At 44.5% G+C, this 17,750-nt stretch overlaps 1 protein-coding gene across 1 annotated transcript in view; it reads right to left on the bottom strand.

Moving 5' to 3' along the window:
• The window catches only part of Ppat-Dpck (Bifunctional Phosphopantetheine adenylyltransferase - Dephospho-CoA kinase), a 36,807-nt gene that overhangs the window by 2,514 nt on the left and 16,543 nt on the right, over positions 1-17,750 (bottom strand). Inside the window, exons 7-8 of the mRNA XM_075680227.1 lie at positions 9,033-9,130; positions 4,575-4,721 (exon numbers count right to left, since the gene is read on the bottom strand). Coding sequence (XP_075536342.1) covers positions 4,575-4,721; positions 9,033-9,130 — 245 coding nt within the window. The remainder of the gene's footprint in view (positions 1-4,574; positions 4,722-9,032; positions 9,131-17,750) is intronic.

The following is a 17,750-nucleotide window of genomic DNA, read 5'->3' as shown; positions in this document are numbered from 1 at the left end:
ACAAAATCAATGAGGAGTAAAAGCACAGAAATTTACAATTTTCCATTCTGAAAATTTGACTGGTGAACCTAGCTATAGAAGAGGTTTTGTGATCACACGGGCTTCCTTTACTTTGCTACTGATAATTTGTTTTTCAGCAGTAATTTCCAATGTCCTGTGGATAGCACTCTTGCTGAGCTGCCAGGGCTTACACTCAGCCAGAAATAAGTCCAAGGGAAAGGATGCCTTGTTCCTTACACATGCCGAACTAAACAAGCTTGTCCCATCTTGATACTTCACGCAAATGCCTGTACACAACATTGTACATTTCTGCATGGTGGCTATGTTTCCAGCAACGCAACAATAAAAAAAGCCGAGAACAAACCCAGAAATAATTATGTTATGCCACTCAGAAGTGCTTCTGTTTATAGGACACCTCTTCACTGCCACTTCACTACTTTAGGAAGCACCTACTCCACATACGTAGTCATCAATGAATGTAGTTTTCTTCTGTCTACAGCCAAACACCACTCTGTGATTCGTAACTGAGGCCTATAAAGGCTACAAAAGAGCAACAGCAAGCCCTTTTCTTTCCCAGGCATCTTCCTCAAACCTAAGAGCACATCATATCAAGTAAAATCTTCATTGTCATGCCATTTCAGTCACTGAAAGCTGCAGTATTGTTGCGTTAAGCCACGGCGAGCAACAAGTCCATTGATGGAAACAGCAGCACGGATGACATCGTCAGTGCCCCCATAAAAATGGGCCTTAGAATGATGCCTGGCTTCCACAACACCTTTTGCAATGCCTCTGAAACTATTTGGGGCTTTCCTTAATTCCTGTGTATGTGTGAAGCAAACCATATTTACTCAAACTCTAAAACATGCCTTCTGGAAAAAGTCAATACAACATCACATGTACGTTAGAATCGAGTATAAAACAAAAATTGCAACAAGGACAGGCTATTTGCACTTATGTCGCAAATTGCTATAATCCAATCCAATCTACATGGAGGCTGCTGCTGTAGAAGCTGCGGTAGCTGTGACATTAGACTTCTATTAATTCAATTTTTTGGTTCATTAGATTCCGACCAAAGGTCACAGCCGGTGCCCATGCATTTCTATGAGCCAAAGCTTTTGATATTTTGATTATAAAATTGACCTTTGTCGTGTAATTCATACTTGACTAGTCAGCACATAAGCACCTGACCCCTATGGTGACCCCTATAGTGACCCCTTTAGTGCAACCGCCTGCCTCAGCAGAGCTAAGGAGACAGTGAATGCATTGAACACACGTCGTCTCCCGTCGAAAATGCATATTTTCAGGGTGTCTACCAACCGGGAAAACTTGGAATTCTCAGGGATTTTGAGTATTCTTGAAAAACTTAGGAACTCTCAGGGAATTTGTGGCTCTATCAGGGAAAATTAGCTGTAATTTCAATGAAAGGGTCGAAAGTCGCAGTAATGCTGGCTCGAGTAACAGACAGGAATTGTAATGAATCGTCTTTGACACCCTGTCGTCGGCTGGAGAAGTTGCCAGTGTACAGTCAACGACCGACTTTCCGGACGCCCGATAATCTGGACGGCTTCGTGGCACCACTCCGTACCCCATAGAGTCAATGTATCAGAACGTCTGAAATTTTGGATGCAAGAACCCTCCACTGTCCGATTTTCCGGACTCTTTGCCGTGACTGCAGGTCCAAAACAGCGTTAATCAATGCCACCACCGCTGCCATTTTGATTACCTCGCCGCCTCGAACCGGCGCTCTCGCACGCACATCCACTGGCAGCTGTAGCCACCACTGCGGCAACGCTACACCTAGCTGCTTCAATGTTCGCTATTAAGCTTCTTGTTGCTGGGTGCCATGTTTTTCACTGAAAGAATTCACTGCTGTCAACAATGGCACCGACTCCGCCTTTGTTGTCCTCGCGATTGGCTTAGAAGCTTGGAAAGCACGGTGTGTTGCATAATGCCGGTTCCCAAAACTCAGCTTCGCCTGAATCATATGCAAAAGTATTGCAGTGAAGCATGACAAGCGTGGAAAGGGGCTATTGCCACAGGACACAGTAAGTATTCCTTAATTATACACGCATGCACCCAGTATCTCCTGTCACAGACAAGCACCGATATGCCTAATACATGTACTGACAGGTCTTCAGAGCATTTTCGAATGTGCCTGCGGCAGGTTTGAGCCCTTAAGGGCAGTAAAGGACATGCATTTATTTTTTCGAACTGGACGATTTTGCTTTGAAATTTATTTTGCTTCACATCACTTGCATGACACCACTGCAACCAGAGATTTTGAATTCCAGAGATACTGAAGTGGCATTAAGTTTGTCTATCTATATCCAATATGATCTAACGTGCCTTTCGGTGGCTACTTGTCCCTGTCTTCACACATGAACATGATTTCACGTTTACCAAAATATGCACCGCTTTGGCTGCCATTCCCCATGTCCACATAGCATTACCGCTTTGATCGGTCTTGTCAACCTGGATGAACCCTGTACCAGCGGACGCGGCGGCATTTGGGTGCTGTGTGCAATCACCACATTGGGCCGATGTCAGGGAGCTTGTGCAGTATGGCAGAAGTATTCACAGAGACAACATAAGTGCTCCCAATGCATATGATAATGTACATGAGCAAGGGCTTGCAAGATTAGGAAAAACATCACACCTCTTGCGAAGCATGCCTACACGCACTATTTTTTGTGCTCTACTTTTCTGTTAAGTGCAGAGAACAAAGTAAAGAAAGGGATCAACAAACCCGTTCTTGCGTCAACCTTCTGTTAATATAGTTTCCTTTAAATGTAATAATGATGCATGGCAATGAGGATTTGTAGAGGCGAGTTCATCAGATGATTTGCGAGCAGCTCTCTTTGCCACTGCATGTTTTTGTGAGGGATCTCTTTTGTTCAAATAGAACTTTTATGTCCAAAAGTAGACCATTGCCTGTATGAATAGCTTGTGTGAATAGCTTGTAAAAGGTACTAGAAAATTCCAAACTCTTCCAAGACAACAAAATCCCCGATTTCTCCCCAGTTTTCATATTCAAAAAAATGGCCCCCGATTTTTACCCCCCCCCCCCCCCCATAGTTTGAAAAATATAAAACCTGGAAACGAAGGACCCTAGAGATTACGGACGCAATAGTGAAGGGCTTTAGATTATATTTCACCACGTGAGGTCCTTTAACCTGCAGCCAAAGCAAGAGTGTCACTGCACTCTGCCCCTATAAGAATGTGGCCACCATGGCCGGGAATAGCACAACCTTGTACTGCCAAGTACAACCTTGCTGAGTACAACCTTGTACTCAGCAGCATGATGCCACACCCACTGAGCCACCACGGCAGGCACAAAACTGTCAGTAATTGTAGTTTTTAGCAGCTGGAATGACTACTAAAGTTAAGAGCAGATATTTGCTTTTTCCTTTAACTCTTTCCCTATCACATCTATTAGGCATCATTATCCCACTATCGATAGCTTGAAACGCCGCTTTTGAGACCTTCTGCACTGCTCACGCCATTGGACTTGAAGGAGAACTCTACGCTTGTTTCTTAAGCAGTTAGCTTTTTTCCCAGTTGGAGGTGACTTTTAAACACGCTCTGAAGTTTCGTGACCTTCAAAGTAGAAAGCAAAAATGGCCGCCTCCGGAACCGCCGCGTGTGCGCTTCAAAAGATTGCAGATCTAGTGATTACGCTGCATATGCGACTGATTTTATCAATGGATTGAGCAGCAGTAAGTTTGAGAATGCTGCTTTTTCATTGGACTGACTCCAAGAGCGTTACCGACGCAAACCAGCACTGAACATCGGCGGCCACAGCCCATTCAGTTTCACCTCTTGATTCGGCCCGTCTTTGTTGCTGTTTGGAGTACTTGAGAGCCTGCCAAGATGGAGACTTATCGAAACTGCTAGAAATGCTACAACGACAGGAAAACCGCGCAGAAAACAAGAGTTTACTGCAAGACACGCAACACTCCACAATGTTTTCCACCAAGAAACTGCTTCGTCGCATGGCACGCCCAACTGTAGTGCTTGCAGCTAAATTTTTGTAGTGGAAGAACTGTTCAATTAAAAATTTGTTTTTTTGGAGATAGTGCCTATTAGATGGCAATACATTTTGTATAGCTAATTCTTGTAGATACATGCATGTCTTTACGAACTTTGTTCAATTTTATTCCACAATTTTGATTCTGGCAATCTATATCTTTTTAATGACATATATCTAATTAATAAAGCATTTATGCATGAAAAGTGCATTCATTCTGCTTTTTCTTTATGTGTTACATAATATATTGAGTGCAGTAGCTGCTTCAGAAAAAAAAATATGGTCTGACCTACAAAAAATCAATTTTCCCCACGGTAGGGAAAGGGTTAACTTTATTAAAAAAATTACCTTATGCCACGCAACGAAGGGGAGGGAAGTATTATGGCAGGGCACAAGATGTTGGGTACAGAAGTTGGGGATGGACAAGTCAAAGGATTAAATTATCAGCAGCAGCAGTAATTGTAAAATGTGTAAGAAATAATGTTACAATAAAAAAAAAACTATCAGCAAGCAGTAATCTGCCTACATTCACTTTTTACATTCACACCTGTCGTTCTGTTGTGGCATAATCCCAAAGGGAGCAGAAGATGACATTAGCCTTGTCCACACGTTCCTTGTTAGACATCTGGGCTTGGACTCGGCGCAGTGCTTGGTCTTTCTCCAGGTTGTCCCTGGCCATCACTCGCTTCAGCGCCTGTTTTAGACAGAGAGAGAAATTGCCAGAAGTGTGGTGCCGCATTTCAAAACACCTTGCCCAATCAACAATGCACTTTCTTTTTAAAGCAAATCTTTCTTTGCCTCTTCCTTCAACTTTCCCACTGCTGCTGCTGCTGCTGTGGCGGCTGCTGTCTGGCACAATGCATCAGGGGGTGCTTCAGAGTGTGTATACATGACAGGAGCTACTCAGAGAGGAAAGACGACTCTAGAAACTCAATTTGGACCCCACCACATTGAATGTGCACAATGCCCTCTGGAGCTCCCTTGGCGTCACCATGTTAGCTTCTTGACAGCTGTGATTATCCATCACCCCCCTCAAGAACATTGCAGAAACCACAGTGCTTCCCATTCTCTAACGTACGAGTCCAAGAGGGGACGTAGACAGAACTGTAGAGAGGATGGTGGAAAAGAGGCAGTTCCCGTACAAGGGGGGCCTCAAACAAACACCTCTCCCTGTGTGTTCTGTGTACTACGCAAACAGCAGTGGTACACAAAAGGTAATGTTTAACCTCAACTCATCACTCTCGTGTTGGACAAAATGTTGAATAAATTAAACATTTGCTGTCAACATCACCGCTTAATTATCATCAATCAAAGCAAACTACACAGAAATCGATGCGTGGGATCTGCATTCTTTTTTTTTTTTTTTTTCAGGTGAGTGTAGACTATTCTTACAACTTCTCATGTCATAGTGCTGTACCAAACATAATGCCAAATTTTTCTGACCAGATGCTATTGCCCACGAGAGGTTCCACAGAAGTACTCAAATCAAATTATGAGGTTTTATATTCCAATACAACACACAAGCTATGAAGATGCCATAGAAGTAAAGGGGGAAGGTTCTGGATTAATTCGGAACACCTGGGGTACTTAACATGCATCTACATCTATCCAAGTAGCCTGGTGCTTTTGCATTTTGACATCATCAGAAGGCAGCCACCACAACCACAAATGAAACCAGCTTGTGATCAGCAGCAGAATGCCATAGGCGGGTTTAAAAGTACTCAACAAAGGTAGGTGGAACTTAGAAGCTTGGTAGATTATCAACTAGAAATAATTCATCACTCAAGCCAAAAAAGGTGTGGTGGAATCATCTCTTTTCAAATCACAGGGCTGGACACTAATGTTATGATTTTGCTCATGATAAAGGAAAATGTCAGAAATGATAAAATACCATTCATTAGCTTCGCAGCAGCTTTCATGTTTGCCACCACAGTTCAGAGCAGTGCTAGCAAGCAATGCTAAGTGCGTGTGTACAGAGCTCAGATCTATTGAAGGGACACGGTACATTCAACTGATCCCTACTGCACTCAGACTCAGTTTGCTGGGATGCGGAGGCCTCTTGATGCTGGTGCCAAAGAAAGCATGCACAAGCCAAAAGTTCCACTGCTTTCGGAGCAGTCAGTAGAGCCACACAATCGGAATTCTGTTGGATCTCGACTGGGCGCTCAGCTTGAGGAGGATAGTGCCTCTGTGTGCTCTGAATGAACTGCATGAATGTGTTCCGAGTGCTTAATTTTCACCGGCAGAATGTAAATTGTTCGGCAAGAGTGCTCAAAAGCAACCAGTTGAATGTACCATAAGTTACACCTCCATAACCTCCAAAATCCTTTGTCATACAGATCACTGCATTCTAAAGATGGAATACCGTACAAGCAGGCTAGGTACGTTTAGCAACAGGATACCTTTATTTAAATGATTTAGGAAATGAGTTGCTAATTTTTTGTGCACATTTCATCCGAGAGAATGTGTGAAAGCAGCCAACCTTACTGCACCGAAGTGTGGCATCATCTGTGGCAAAACGTGGGAGTGACAAAAAGTAAAGCTGTACATCATCAAATCTCGGTAATGCCTGCATTGCCGTCAAAGTTTTTGGTTTGTTTACAGGCTCTTCATTACCGCTGCCTCAGTTGATGTTCGCATCTTTTGTGGCTCTAGATGGCTTTTAAGATATCGTCTGTTGCCAGTTATGATTGCATCGTCAATTCAATAGCATGAAATGTATTCGTCAGCTGTCGCACCCACTGCTGTGTAACAACCAGCATACGAAACGAGCAACTTCTGAAGCAGTGCACCATGACTTGCGTTCGTTGACAATGGCATGCTCTTCAAGTGCTTCGTTAATACTGCCATTAGTGCTAGAGCAGAGCACAGCTCAGTGGTGTCCGCGGAGGGCAGTGGCATTACTGCTACATGGCAGTCGTCGTAAAAAAAAACAAATCAGCCATCAGGGACGCCTGAATTTCTTTGTTGTGCAGTTAAACCTTGATATAACCGAGTAGGTAAAATCAGCTATTTGTTTTGTTATATAGAAATTTCGTTGTATTGAAATTCGACCCTTTCTGCAAATAAGTACAGTCGCCGATCTATTTTTCTTCCATGCAAAGGGGCAGCAGAATTTTCCAAATTATCAGGCAATTCATTTGCAATTCATTTTGATGAACTTGGAAGTCGGCGACAAATGATGCGGTTTCATGCAACGTCGACGACACCTTCCCGTCGGCGGTACAAATTAAGCGAAGCCAGCCATGCTTTCGCATGCACTCCACCCCCGTGGCTGATAGCGTTGCCCGCACTGGGACAAAGCTATCACAAAAAGCGCTGGCAGCGGTGTGTGAATGCTTCGTCTGCCTATCGCTCCAACGAGCCACCAAAACTCAAGATTACGCAACTTCTAATACTAAACACGCGGGAAGACAGCTTACATGATGCCACGCCGTTTCAGCATGCCCACTCTTTCCCCATGCGCAGCCACCGCCGAGACGCACATGTGCCAGAAATCGCGAGCACGGCAACTTACCCCTCCCCCCACACCCCTCACGTGTGCTTGATCGCATTACCGCGAGCTCGCTCCCGCTCCCCTCCCCCTCTTTCCCTCTGCAAGCGCGGGACGGCAGCACTCATGAAGCTGCCATCTTTCTTGTCTCATCCTCACACACTTGCACTCACACCTAAAGCACAAAGCGCGTGGGGCGTGATAGGATCTTGTCGCACCTGGACTTTATACGGAGGATGATGCGCCTCCACTTAGGGGGTCGCTCTTATCGGCCACACGCGATTTGAGAGGTGCGTTTGCAAGCAGCCGCTTTCAATTCAATTATTTGATTATCTGCATCCATGGAAGTTTCCATTTACTGTTTCGGCATTTCTTTGCGGGAGAAGCGAAATTTCGTTATATTGAAGTTCGTTATATCGAGGTTTAACTGTACAGGCAAATTCGTCGTAGTGGTCTTCGTTGTAGAGTGTTCACAACACATACAAAAGCCGGGACGCAATCAACAGGCACGTAATCACTCCTTCGTCATACCACGGCCGCTACATAAAAATGGTGCGGCATTCCACGTCAGGCGGGCTGCAATGGGAGCGAATGTTTCAGCCATAGTTGCATTTTCAGCTGCTTAGCTGGGCCGAATGGCGCTAGCTCTCAGGGACGGGACACATTGGTTTCTACAGGTGATGGCGTTTGAAGCATGTTCCTCATACATTTTCTATGCCGATCCCAGACAAGTCTTCGACTGGTAGCGCTGTGGCGGATGACAGCGTTTTCGATGCACGAGACAGGCTGCTTTTATTATTATTATTATTATTATATCTAGCAGCCGTGGTTTTACATGCCATTTCATTGTAGAGGTGTCTGGCTGTATACAAGTCTCCTCTATTATATGTCTCGTTACAAATGAGGTAGTCTTCAATAATACCACATTTACTCGAATATGGGCTGATAATTTTCCTTAAAAAATAATATACAAAAGTTAGGGGTCAGCTTTGGTTCAATGATGCAGTTTGGCTCCAACCACCAGAAGCTGCCGACCGCAGAAAAGATGATGCCACGTGGTGGAAAAAGAAGTCGCTGATTTTATCAAGACACAAAAAGAACCGGAAATGTTGATAACAATGAAGATCATATAGGCGATGACAAGGAGGTCACAAACATTTGAGGCGTCGCTTGGAACAAGTTCAGATGCCCGTCTATTCAACATGCCTTCAACCATGTCTACCCGTTTAGTCAAGCAGGGGATGAAATTAACGCCAATCTGATAGTGCAAGCATTCTAAAAGTGCAACAGCTCAGTAATGTTTCAAGTTCTTTTCACAGCCAAATGCCCTTTTTTGTTTGACTTCCATCCAAGGAATGTTTTTAAAATTTTTTTGATGTTCTGAATTCCGGGGGTCAACCTAGAATCGAAGCTCGCCTAGATTCAAATAAATATGGTATTCTATTTGGCAATAAAATTTCAGTATTCGATCTTCCCTAAAAATATGAACAGGGGCTTCATTCCAGTACTTACTTCCTCCACAGGAATGACGCACACCCACACCTGGTGAAACTTGCTTTCCCAGCCAGCCTCCAAAAGAAGTGCAGACTCCAAGACAACCACTTTGGTACCTGAGAGGCGAACATAGTCATTTAAATTGTAGAAACATAATAAAATGAATACACCTGTAAAGTGAAATGTTAGGCCGGCACTTCCCATTGATGCCAGTGTCCTTGACTACATTAGGCGGCCGCGAGTGAAGGGGGAAACGGCATTCGGATTGAAATTTCAGATCTTTCCGCGGCGCGTAGCAATCTAATACTTCGCAGACACGATTGTTATCGTGCAATGTATGCTCTGCGCTTGTCAGCTCAACATGGCCAGACCTGGTGATAATAATAATAATAATATTTGGGGTTTTACGTGCCAAAACCACTTTCTGATTATGAGGCACGCCGTAGTGGAGGACTCCGGAAATTTTGACCACCTGGGGTTCTTTAACGTGCACCTAAATCTAAGCACACGGGTGTTTTCGCATTTCGCCCCCATCGAAATGCGGCCGCCGTGGCCGGGATTCGATCCCGCGACCTCGTGCTCAGCAGCCCAACACCATAGCCACTGAGCAACCACGGCGGGTAGACCTGGTGAGGAGCCCTTTAAATGTAATAACTGAAGACAGTACAGCAAGTGCATTGGACTCTTCGTTCAAATGTACTGGCAAGTCATGAGCTCCTTGTGTGTACTGTCATGAGAAGCCAACAAACACTGACACCAAGGACAACATAGGGGAAATTACTTTTGCTTAATGAATGAAATAAAGAAACGATAAATTAATGGAAATTAAAGTGGATGAAAAAACAACTTGCCGCAGGTGGGAACCAAACCCACAACCTTCGCATTTCGCGTGCGATGCTCTACCGATTGAGCTACCACGGTGCTGTTTCTCCATCCACTTTCTTGGGTATGTTATGTGTCCTTGTAGAGCCCTGGGAGTGTTAGCCAGCGCCACCACTCACAGACCTTGGCGGCAGGCATGGAACATCCTTTTTGCCGCAGGCATCACGAGAACGTGATCTTTTTGGGTGAAGGCAACTGGTCAATAAACCCACATATGCTACCCTGAAGGCATCAATGTAGCCGGATTTGAGACCGTCGTTATGTAATGAACGAGAAGAAAAGGGATTAACCAAGGGGCCCGATTTTTATTAGTCATATTTATTTATTTATTTAAAATACCTTACAGGCCCTATGCGGGCATTGTGTAAGGGGGGTACAAAATCAAGGGGGAAAAGAAAGAGTAAACAGCCTTCTAAAGTGTAATACAAAAGATACGCCTCAATGCAGGGCTCATTACTACCAAAAACATGTAAAAGGAACAACTGAAGTAATGAAGGGCCACAAAGGTACGCTTAAGGAAATAACACGAGTAAAACTCAACGTAAGGTACTAATACTATAAAGTAAAGTACACGAAAAATGAACCTATCAGGGAGTACAATTCTTGAAGGGATACTTAGGGAAATAGACGCAAGAAAGCTATAATATATACAAGGCATACAAGTGAACACGTGGCGCAGCATAAAATAGCAATTCATAGGAGAGAGATAGCAATGCATCAATTTAAAATATCATGAGAAGGCAACAAACACTGACACCAAGGACAACATAGGGGAAATTACTTTTGCTTAATAAATGAAATAAAGAAACGATAAATTAATGGAAATTAAAGTGGATGAAAAAACAACTTGCCGCAGGTGGGAACCGAACCCACAACCTTGTAGCTTTGTGAAGCTAAAGGTTTCTTTCACACAGAATGCCGTCCCACACACTGTACACAAAGTGCCTAGTGCACTGATGCCACAGTTAGGAAGGTCGCAGTTTTTCAACAACCTTAGGAGCCAAGTAGCAGCTGTGTCATGGTTCAGAAATGTACGCTATTATCAATGACAACAGCGCTGTTGTACATAAACGTACACAAGCTACCTATATTTTTTTTGGTAGGGTTCCAACTAAAGACACCATACGTCCCTCTCTGTGCTATTCGACACATTCACTACGTAGCAGGTCACATGTTAGTTATATGAAGCATTCTTCTTCTGTGGCAGAGGGAAAACAGTGGCTGCAATTTCAACCAATTGCTTCCAGGGTTAAATTTTTGTGTAACGTAACATAACGTAACATAACATAAATCTAATCCACTTGAGAACTGTAGGTGATATGAGAGCACTTATTGGATGTGAGGATTCACTGTCAGGATGATCAAGCCTTTCCGTCAAGATTGACATAAAAGGATAGCAGGTGACATTGGTCATTGCTGAATAGACAAAGAAGAAAGAAGTATGGTGCCTAAACGAAGCGCACAAGAAAAAAAGAATGTGGCAGCACAAGCGGGTGCAGGCTTTTGGAATGCAAGAAGATCGAATGTGTCAGCGCTGCTTCCCAGCAACATCGACAAGACTTTGGCGCGCTGGTCTGAGTCTCTCCCCAGAACCCGTCGTCACCCAAGTCATTCTGCTCGAGGTCATGGCTAGGTGTGGAGCCGCTGTTAACCACCAGGACCAGAGCTCGGCTTCCAGTCTGGCTACGTCCATGTCAGGCAAACACAAGTGGCAGGAGTGTGCGGGCCACATGAGTGAACGTGTCATGAAGGACATCGCCGGCTTTAATCTGGTGAATATGTTCCGTCAAAGAAAACAGTGTTACATACATGGACAAGAAAGGAAGAAGACAGGACGAGCACTATCCTCTTCTACAACTCACTGACAAGGAGTATATATTCCTCCAGGATTAATCATGATGCATCCATTATCTTCATATCTGTGCGCGACTGGAATTCTCATTCTCCCCTCTTTACCTTCCGCAAACTTCCCTTCCTTTTCAAGCTATATATTTGTGCACGTACCACAAAGCCAATTATTACCAGTCAGCGCTTGTCCTGTCTTCTTCCTTTCTCACCTGTGTTTTTAGCGCTGTTTTCTTCGATGGATGCATGGCAACGAGCTTATGTTCAAACAATCAAATCTTCAGACTGATCTATTTCCAAAAAAATTTACCACAATTTTTTTAGAGTGACCATAAAGTGACAAAAATATTTTTCGTAGGTAAACATGCACTGTTTATTCATGAATACAAATGGGCTTGCATAAATAATCATCACAATAATAAAAAAGTAGATACACTGAAATAGATATATGTACATATTCTGATTCGGCACTTGGGCCAGTAGCCTGTCTCAAAGGGATCACCGCTCGACTCAATTGCATCAGAACATCCACCATGCACACCTATAGCGTAATCGATCTGTGTGTGAGAGCACTCAAGAAAATTTGATGCCTGTGCACTCATCGGAAAAAAAACAAACGAGTCAGAAACTTGCAGTAATCCTTCGTCCAATTGCCAATGAGGGGTGACCGACCAGTTTCTGCAAGTCTTGAAAAAAAGAATGCAAGCATGGTGGCATCATCTGTATATACTAGCAGCCGCCCATGAACAGATGTATTTACAATCCTGTGAGCAATAAATGACTGAGCATCTAGCGGTGACCGTTTCAGAAATTATAAACCAGACAGACATCAGTTTATATGTAAGGAAACAGCCCGTGAGACAAAATGAAAACTAACCACAGTGTGCCTGCGCACACTCGGATGCAAAAGCAATCGCTGAAACACCAGCGTAAAGAAGCCGTGGAATGAAAACCAAGAGACTACGGAGAGAAAAAAAAATTCCTTGTATCCACACAGGGTGGCAGCATTTGCTTGGCAACAGAGTTGAAAAATTGACACATTTTGAAAACATGCAGATGATGTAACAAATATACGGCGTTGATAATTTGGGATTTGTGTTGTTGTTCACACAAAAAATGACACCACTGAAAGTGACTGACTGAGACTATAGACAGTCTTCAGCAGTGGCGCATGGGGGCGGCCATGTTTAATCACGTGATCACGCTGGCATGACTGGCCTTGAAGGCCAGTGAACTGGCCGTATGGTTGTAGGCATGGGTGACAGTGCGACAGACGCCATTGTTTTGGGTCCACTAATGGGCAGCGCCTGGATGGATGACCCAAAGCTCTGGCCTATGGTTCAACGAACATGTAAGTGAACCATTGTTTGTCATTTTAACATTGTATGTGCTCGTACTGGAGTGCTCTGGCCATTGAGTGTAGGAGTTGCCGACGTTGAGGTGGATTTTGAGAATGGAAGGTTTATTTACATTATGTACAGGACTTAGAAAACAAGTAAAATTACAGTAAACAATCATCGTCGGCCAGCAGCAAATTGTACGCCCACGGCAAGAAGCATGTCTCTGAACATCTCTCCCTTTCCAATGGTAAGCTGGCTTATAACCCCTTCAGTCCATCAAGGTCGCGTCACTTTCAGCCAATCGTCGAGCCTGTACAGGTGTCGTCATGTTTCGCCAGTGGGGACACTCACTGGGCTCTCCCCTCCGATAGCCACATCCGTCCCGCGCTGCCTCCTCGCCTGTTTGTCCCCGAATGACCTTTCAGTGCTGCAAAGCAACTTTTCTTGGCACTAAGGTAGACCACCTCAAAACGTGCCAAACTACATGCATGTACACTTTCGCAGAATCGCTACAAAGGGGGGGGGGGGAGACAAAAGCTCCCGCACAACACACGAGGGCAGGGTAACCAGCCTGTCTGGTGGGTCTGGCAACACGGTCGACGTGCACCTGCGTACCACAAGTGGAAAATGTCGACGAGGAGATGCGCTTGGAGAATTTGACCGATGCTGAGAAATGGTCCGCATCTAACAGCGTTTCTCCTTCGTGTCGAGCGATTTAAGCTCATGAAGGCTTCTTGTGCGCCGTTCACATCACTCCGGTCATCACTTAGTTATTTCTTTTTTTTTTTTCTGTGCCTGGTGCGGTGTATTTACACCACAATCTGTGTGAAGTGGTTGCCCAGTCTTTCACGCTTTGCTTGATGGCCTCGAATGTGTGTGTTTGAGCGCAAGTGAGAAATCGTGTCTGCTTGTATGTTGACATCTCACTCACTCGCTTTCCACACATGTCAAGGTAAGCATTTGCCTCAATACTGGTGGAATGATCTCTGTGGAATTCACTACTGCAGTGGGGGCGCAATAGTTTTGCATAGTTGACTTCAGAGCTGCAGATTGTGCTTGCTGGATGTGTTAACTGGATGCCCCCAAACGGGTGTTGTTTAAGCTACAGCCAGTTAAGCCCCTGTCATAGAGGCGCTTTCGATCGTGATAGAGTATTCATGTGAATCTAGTCAGCTGTGGTCCACACATCGTGATCAATAGCCCATTTACAATTGGAGACCGACGTAGACAGCTTCTAGCAGTGTGTTAGAAAGCAAGGTACAACAAGAAAGAAAGACACCTGAGGAAATAACCTCCTAAAAAGGTTTTAACCAACAGTGGAAAATGAAAAGGATTATTTATGCATAATTTTGCCAATTTCTGTCTGTAGCGTTGACACCATGCATGTAGTTCTGAGAGTTGCATATGATTAGAATCGGCAAGACATGGCATGTCTTTTACTGAAAATAATGTAAGAGAAAATTATTTTTCTACAGAAGTTTTATAGAACTACCTTTGCTATCATTTGGGCACATTTAGCATTATTTGCTTGACTTATTCAGTTACACTTTAAGCATTAGAGTTAACCAACGCGATGCAGATCCTTGGAATGTGTGGTGTTACGTCCCAACACCAGAAAGGCGTTATTTGGACCTTTGCCCCAAGGCAAACAACTGCCCATCGATCAGCGCCTATCCAGACGTTAACATAGCATGGGCCTTGCATTCACAGCTTGCTTTCCCGCCGCATATTCTAAACCATTGGGCTTCGGAGGTGGGGATACTGCGGAGTGTTGCAAGCATGGGCGTGGTATCGCAACGGTTACGATGATTGTGATTTGCTGCTGCATGGTCTTCAGATTCCTTACTTGACTCGACTAAGGAAGACAAGGGTATTAAAGTGGAGACTTTTCGAGCAGTGGTGCAGGGGATCCTGATGTGAACTCGGAAATTTAACTTGCTCATGCGTGGAGTGGGCTTCCGTAACTAGAGCAGTGTAACTAAGCCAATGAACACTTTTTCCTTCATTTTTACAACCTGACTTAGCAGTAGATGGGCTTGGTGGATTCCTTGCCCTAACGCCGCCCTAAGCCGCAACAGTGGTAGTGATGATTTTTTATTGCTATCAAAAGTTCGAGCCGGATGGATGCTTGATTGCGATTACAAGTGCCGATGTGACAGGGGCATAACTGGCTGTAACTCAAACGTTTTATCAATGAGAGCTCCCGCTTCAACCTTTCAAACTCTTTGTAGGAGAGCCACACCAGCTTAGTAATCCAATCAATATTTATTAGTTATTGGCACTCTAAAACTATAAACTAGAAATCTAAACGACCAGTGTAATATTAGACTGTATCTATTTTGTTTCTTTAGTTCTTTCAAACAATTACAGGTGTCTCGAGGAGTAAATAAAAATCAGCTTTCGTTAAATGGTTTTTATTTCATTGCCACAGTAAACAGAAAATTGTTCTCCCATCTGCACGTGTCTCGAGGAGTAAAAGAAAACAGCTTTCATTAATTGGATATTTTCTTTCATTACCGCAGTACATACAAATTTTTCTTCCATCCACAGGTGTCTTTAGGAGCAAATAAATATCATCAGCTTTAATTCACTGGATGTTTTTTTTCATTACCGCAGCACATACAAATTTTTTCACCCTGTTCCAGTTGTCTACGAATACATGATCAAGGCAATCAATTGAGATGGGAAGCCCGAACAGAAGTGGCCTCGGGCAACAGGGTCTTGATGCAACAGCTGTGCGTGCATTTCACACGCTGGCATATCCACTGCTTAACGTTTCCATCACAGTTCCTGCATCCAACCACAGCACAAGTTGTTCCTCTAAATCTCCACATAGGGCAGAATAATGTTCTGCGTTGCTTGACAGCACGCAGTATTCAGGAACTGGCGCTTCACAGACGCTACTGGCTATGCTTTTGCAATGAAGCAATGGTACTTTCACTTTCGTGTCCAAGGCCACGGATATTCCAAACATGCAGTGCCCCTGTGGCACCACCCAATTTCAGTTGCACGAACTGGCTGCTGAAAAGAGTTATAGCTGATTCGTTTACTTCTTCTGCAGCAGTAATAGGTGTTTAAGATGGCGTACGGTTTACTTACAAGGAGCGAGGTTCAAAGCATCAGGCATTCTTTTTATTCTTTGCCGTTCAGGTAGCCCCTGGCTGCACGTGATCGTGAGCACGGGCTCCCTCCAGGAAGGAGGCGCCTCTTCTTCTTCGATCTGAGACTGTGCTGAGATTAAGTCAACACACTCCCGGCCGCAAAATCACTCGTTCAGCTCGAGCGAATAAAGTTTTTGTATTGGTCTGGTGGTAATAACTCCTTGCTGTTGTTGAATCTTGCAAGAGTGGACATGGCCATCAACACCGTTGTAGACTTCAAGAACCCTTGCGAGTTTTCACATTTGTCAAGGTAATTTCTCAGCGTGGACTATGATGACATCTCCTGTCTTTATTTCATTGGTGGGTCTCCCAGGGTAAAAGTGCGCTGATTGAAGTTGCAGCAGATGTTCTTTTGCGCACCTCTTCCAGAAGTTCTCAGTTAAGCGTTTCCTGTAGGCGTGTCGTCGGACAGCTTCCGTGCATGCAAAGTCCACTGACACGTCGTTGCTGCCCTGTTGTAGCGTCATTTGTCTCCGTCCTATGATGAGGTCTGCTGGTGTTAATGCGCCAGGTTCTTCGCTGTCCGACTCAACGTAGGTGAGAGGCCTCGAGTTCATGACTGCTTCGACTTCCGTAAGCACAGTCGTCAGTTTTGGGAAAAATGAACTTCCAAGTGATACTCTTCTGGCTCAAGTATGCCGTTACGCCATCTTGGGAAAGCAACTTGAATAGCTTCCCTAAGTCTTTTGACGTCTTCTTAAATGTTCTTGCATCGTCTGAATAAATCATGCGAGGTAGACCCCTTCGCGCTTCAAAGCGTCATAAAGACATGAGGAATGCTTCCGAGGTCATGCTGGAAACCAGTTCCAGGTGCACTGCTCGTGATGTGGCACATGCGAAGAGCGCTATGTAACATTTTGTTTCTCCGGCTTGAGTCACAAATAGTGGTCCTGCGAAGTCAACTCCAGTGACTTAGAATGGGTTCGTCGGCCTTACACAATGACGTGCTATAGGAGCAGTTGGAGCATCGCCAGGGCCGATTCTGAAACGTCTGCACGTATAGCAGCCATGTATGACTTTCTTCGCTAATGTTCTTGCCCGGCAGATCCAATAGTGCTCTCGCAACTGTGACAGAGTGTCTCTCATGCTTCCTTCCAGTATTTCGCAGTGTGCTCGAATTGTCAGTAACGTAAAAAAGCGATGATCGGATGATCGTACGGGAGAATGACTGGGTGTTTTACTTCCTCAGATGTGTCAAGGTGCAACAGGCACCCGCCCACCCAGAGGATGCTATCGGCATCCGAGAACGGGTTGAGGTCCTTGATGCAAGAGGTTGTCTTTGCTGATGTACCTGTTGAAATCAACGAACTTATATCTTCGCTGAAGGCTTCCTGCTGTACATGTCTGATCCAATATTTTTCTGCTTCAGTGATCTCTTCGGCTACTAGAAAACCAGTGTGCACTCAGTTTTTGAATCGGTAGTTTTTGATGAATCTGAATATCCATGCCGTGACCCTGAGCAGCTTTTCGATTCTGCTGTAGCGGTCAATGTCCAGAATCTATGTCCA

Source organism: Dermacentor variabilis, chromosome 2 (assembly GCF_050947875.1).
Source record: "Dermacentor variabilis isolate Ectoservices chromosome 2, ASM5094787v1, whole genome shotgun sequence".
Taxonomy (NCBI): Eukaryota; Metazoa; Arthropoda; class Arachnida; order Ixodida; family Ixodidae; genus Dermacentor; species Dermacentor variabilis.
The sequence above is the reverse complement of the archived record's forward strand: the minus strand, read 5'-3'. Positions and strand labels throughout refer to the sequence as shown.